Source organism: Aplysia californica, unplaced genomic scaffold (genome assembly GCF_000002075.1).
Source record: "Aplysia californica isolate F4 #8 unplaced genomic scaffold, AplCal3.0 scaffold00757, whole genome shotgun sequence".
Lineage (NCBI taxonomy): Eukaryota > Metazoa > Mollusca > Gastropoda > Aplysiida > Aplysiidae > Aplysia > Aplysia californica.
This window is the reverse complement of record NW_004798027.1, coordinates 48,035-52,978: the sequence shown is the minus strand read 5'-3', so window position 1 is coordinate 52,978 and position 4,944 is coordinate 48,035. Positions and strand designations below refer to the sequence as shown.

The following is a 4,944-nucleotide window of genomic DNA, read 5'->3' as shown; positions in this document are numbered from 1 at the left end:
AGGAGGGGGTTGATTGATATGGTGTGCTTAGCTGGACTGTAATAGACAGTGGAAGGAGGGAGGTGTGTGTGGTTGTGTGCACTCTCTGGCTGCTGGACATTTCGGACTACACTATAACATAGTTAGGTTGAAAACAGAAGACTCAAAATCACTCATTGGCCAGAAGACTTTAAATGACTCATCCGTCAAACTGTGCCTGGGGTCCCGTTGTTTTGTTGTAGTTTTATGGAGTTTTTTTCCCCTTCTTTTGTCTTTGTAAGATATACCTTGAACTACTGAGGCTGGTCCCGATGAATTCGAGCTATCCATGTTATACTGTATATAGTTGTGTGATCCATGGACTTTCTCTCTCTCCCCGCAGCACATGGAGCGCGGCAACAAGCTAGTGTTGGAGCAGGTCATCACCACGCTGGCCTCCGTCGCTGACACGGCACAGGACAAGTTCTTACAGTATTACGACAGGTGGGTGTGTCTCAGGGTCGTCTTACACAGACCTGCCACTCATCCCGATTTAGTCAGGATATCCCGATTTTTTGCCCCAAATCTCAAGCATCCTGATTTTCCCGATTTCGATCGCGTGTATCCCGATTTTTTGTCCCAGTCTGCTGTTCTGCCGTATTTTTCTAAAAACTTACTCTGCCTTTTCCTTTATCGTGGGAAGCACCCGTTGAACTTTTTTTCAGTATAAACTCGGAGCACTATTTCCCGAAATATCGATGCCACATTTAGTAGTTGACTCGCCCTAAGTTGTGTGTGATTTTTGCCCGCACTCAGAATTCTCCGACGATAGCCTGGTAACTGTGACAATTTGGGACATACAAATAATTGATAATATTCGTAGTTCCGCTGTTACTTTCAAAACAAGCCTTGTCCGGGGTCTAGTAACTGCGTGTTCACACCAAACACTTGTACGAGCGACAGTCTTTCTAACCCTTACACAACTGCATATAACTGCGCTGACAAGACTAACATACGGCCGTTGTCGTTGCTTTAGTCTGAACGCATTATGAGGGATAAAAGATTTGTCGGTACAATTGGTCGGTCGGCCGCCGTTGTTATCCTAGAGTACTAGATCTAGAAGTAGAACGACTGTCGCTCATCTGAGTGTTTTGTGTGAACGCGCAGTTAGTCGGAACCGTTAGTAAAATTGTTTTAATCGCGCATTCGCGTCACGTGACATATCATCGCCGTGTGAGTTCTGCGGGTCGGGGGCCATCCGTTGGTGGGGTCAACTTAAGTTCATGTATTTCGGGGGGGGGTATAGACACTTGGACTAGGAGTGATTGAAGTGATGCTTCCGGATTTACAAAAAATAATAAGTGGCACACACACGCGCACGCAAACAAACAAAGACACTCAGAGTGCATATAGGCCAAGTAATTTATGGACACCCCTGGAAAAATATTAAGTCAGCTTTGGCAGTCACCTTTGTGATTTGCTGTTGATCCCGATTTTTTTGACCAAATCCCGATTTTTCTCCCTGATATCCTGATTTTGAGGTTTCATAGAGTGGCAGGTCTGCTTACAGTACTCCACCAGCGAAGACACATTTCTTTTTTCTTTTACATTTTCTCATTTGTCCTGGTTTCCTGATCTCTACTCTGATCCTCCTGTTGTGTCATCCTCTCCTCTCCGCCCCCCCCATGGTTGTACACTCTATTCGATATGTGAATTCCTTCACCTGTACCAATCCCTGTGCGTTGTGCTTCCTGTAAAGATCTATGCAGTTGCGAGCGCTGTAAAACTACTAAACTAAAAATTAATTCCTTCACCTTTGCTAATCCGTGCTCATTTGTGCTCCCTGTACAGATTTATGCCGAGCCTGAAGTACATCATGCAGCACGTGCAGGATCCGAACCACCGCCTGTTGAGGGGCAAGACGATCGAGTGCATCAGTCTGATGGGTTTGGCAGTGGGCAAGGAGAAGTTCATGCAGGACTGCAACGACGTGATGCAACTGTTGCTGAAGACACAAACAGACCAGGAGGACTTGGCCGACGATGACCCTCAGGTGAACAATGAGAGTGTCTGTCTGTGTGTAAGTGTGTGTGTGTGTGTAGAGGTGGCGGCAAGGAGAAGTTCATGCAGGACTGTAATGACGTGATGCAACTGTTGCTGAAGACTCAGACAGACCAGGAGGACTTGGCAAGGAGGGTGTCTGTCTGTGTGTGTGTGTGTGAGGGGGCAAGAAAATATTCATGCAGGACTGTAAGGACGTGATGCAACTGTTCCTAATCCTTACTTTCTTCATTTTCCCTCTACTTTTGTATGTTTGTCACTCTCTTGTGAACTGCTATTTCCGGGGTGCCTTGATAGTCGAAGCAGACTTTGTGCTGTTGTGGCTAGAGAGGTGAGCAGAGTAAGCCTGATTCCCCGTTTGGACTTCTCTGTTGACATCCACCCCTTGACGCTCATATGACTTTATGCAGTTGCGAGTGCCATAAAACCTTACTAAAACTAATTTTTTCATTTTCTCTCTCTTTCTCTCGTCAGGTGTCCTACATGATCTCGGCCTGGGCTCGTATGTGTAAGATTCTGGGCAAGGAGTTCCAACAGTACCTGCCTCTGGTGATGGGACCCGTGCTGAAGGCCGCTTCTCTCAAGCCAGAGGTCGCGCTCATTGACAGTAAGTCGCTGCTGGTTGGCTGTTGTATTCGTGGGTGGTTGGCGAGTGCTCTGGTGTGGTTTGCTCCTTCTTTCCTGTCAAACATCTGTCGTCCTTATCTCCGCTCCTTCTATTTTGAGTATGTTACTCTCTTGCAACTCATAATCTATTCTTCGGCACTTATATGGCCTTATTGTGTTGCAAGTGTCGTAAAACTCTTACTAAAACAAAATCACAGAAAGTGGCTGGTGGTTACTCGCGTGTTTGGTACAGCTGAGATTGCTAACATGGTCGCTTATTGTCGAGTAAAAAAGTGGTGAACTTAAACAGGTGGATGTCTACATAGTGTCATTATGTTGTAAAAAATCCAATGGGAGGAAATAGTATGTGGCCGTTTGTACAGGTTATTTTAATTTACAATTGGCTGTTGGAGTTACCTCTGTATTTGTGGGGGCTCAGATATGTGAGTTTTGAGTTCAGAATGTCAATTTGGACAGAATTCAGGCTTGGTAGAAAAGTTACAATTTTAATTTGCTTTCACTCGCACACAAATGCACGCACGCACACTTGCATGTTGATACACACACACATAGAATTTTTGTCGCGTGACGCAGCACACTAGTGTGTTAACAGGGTGCTGGCATTTCTTTAGCTGTCTACACTTTGCCCGTGTAGCTTAAAGGCTCTCGGCAAAAATGGAATGAGAAATGCTGACGGTTTTACTATCTTGATATCTCAGGTGAGGACATGAAGGACATGGAGAACAACGCTGACTGGCAGTTTGTCACGCTAGGGGACCAGGTGAGTGGGCTCGAACCTCTTCTCTCTTCTCCTTGCTCCTCTGCCACAATGATAATAATTGTTGTAATGATAAAGATCACTTTTATAAACATCCACTTCCTATCGGCTCTCGGTCTAGGTGTTTCACAAACAGATAAAATTTTGATATTTCATTCATACCGGTCTCTTCATTTAACAACAATGTTGTCAAATACGTGTTGAATGCTCAGTGTCAGATTCCATCATACGTTACTTTTCAAATTGGGGGGGGGGGTTGTCTTACACTTGGCTGTCAGTGTACTCCCATATTTTACCGACAAACATTTTCTAACGAAGAAAACATTTACCAAAATGACATTCAATGTGGTTGCTGATCACACTTGTTGAAAGAAGAATCAAACTAACTGGTAAGGTAAAGTGAATGAATAAAAGAATGCGTCTTTTGACTACCCTTAAATGAGGTTATTGAGATTTGGGCCAGCTGCACTGATCATTTTCTGTTTTTGCAAAACATGTTGCCTGTTGTTGCTGCTTCAATATAAAGATATCAACAATGTAATGTGTTTTATGAAAATTTAGCTAAGTGTACACTAAGATAGACTGAAAGTTTGGAAAAGTTTTAATTTTTCTTCTGTCATTTTCATAAAACAGCGTGGGACATCTTAACAAACAAAAAAAACCCTACAAATCAGTTTTTGGCTGAAGTGCCTTCAAGTTGCTCTTGACCCTCGAGTTGGTCACTGAAGGGTTTTGTTGTGTAGCTGCCCAAGGCACTTGAAAAAAAATTACACTTCATCCTCGGGTATAGTTTGTTCTTTACTTATTTTACTTTACTTTTTCTTTCCTCTGGTATCCTTAGGATGTCGAGGGGATTTTGTTCTTGCTTGTCATAAAAATAAAGTGTGCGCGGTATTTGATTCGTCGCCAGCAAAACTTTGGCATCTGCACGGCGGGCCTGGAGGAGAAAGCCACGGCTTGCCAGATGTTGGTCTGCTACGCCCGGGAGCTCAAGGAAGGGTTTGCTGCGTACTCTGAGGACGTGGTCAAGATCATGGTGCCTCTGCTCAAGTTCTACTTCAACGACAGTATCCTTGACCTTGTCCTGGCTGGGTGGGTGGGTGGTGGGGAACTGAAATGGGAGTCGATAGTGCCGCAAAACACCTACTCAAACAAGCAAACAACTGCTTCAGTGGGTGATCAAAACTGAGTCGATAGTGCTGTAAAACACTTACTCTGGACAACTGTTGAATCCCTCTCAGCTCGTGAATTGTTAGTAGCTAGGAACCCTCTGACAAAACTCAGCGGTGCTACTAAAAGTGCTTAGATCGGTCCAACATTTCCCTTAACTCATACACCAGGCGTTCGCATCGCGGCCACGGAGAGTCTGCCGTATCTTCTGGACTGCGCCAAAATCCAGGGTGAGGAGTACCTGGCTAACATGTGGGGCCAGTACATCTGCCCAAACCTGCTCAAGGCCATCGAGATCGAGCCCGAGCAGTCAGTGCTGCCAGAGTACCTGGCTTCTTTCGCTAAGGTGGGCACACACATATTTTATTCAT

General features: G+C 44.9%; 1 protein-coding gene across 1 annotated transcript in view; it reads left to right on the top strand.

The window, feature by feature from the left end:
* The window catches only part of LOC101845653 (importin-5), a 33,139-nt gene that overhangs the window by 16,665 nt on the left and 11,530 nt on the right, over positions 1 to 4,944 (top strand). Inside the window, exons 13-18 of the mRNA XM_035972610.1 lie at positions 362 to 462; positions 1,810 to 2,011; positions 2,494 to 2,626; positions 3,345 to 3,406; positions 4,314 to 4,470; positions 4,744 to 4,919. Coding sequence (XP_035828503.1) covers positions 362 to 462; positions 1,810 to 2,011; positions 2,494 to 2,626; positions 3,345 to 3,406; positions 4,314 to 4,470; positions 4,744 to 4,919 — 831 coding nt within the window. The remainder of the gene's footprint in view (positions 1 to 361; positions 463 to 1,809; positions 2,012 to 2,493; positions 2,627 to 3,344; positions 3,407 to 4,313; positions 4,471 to 4,743; positions 4,920 to 4,944) is intronic.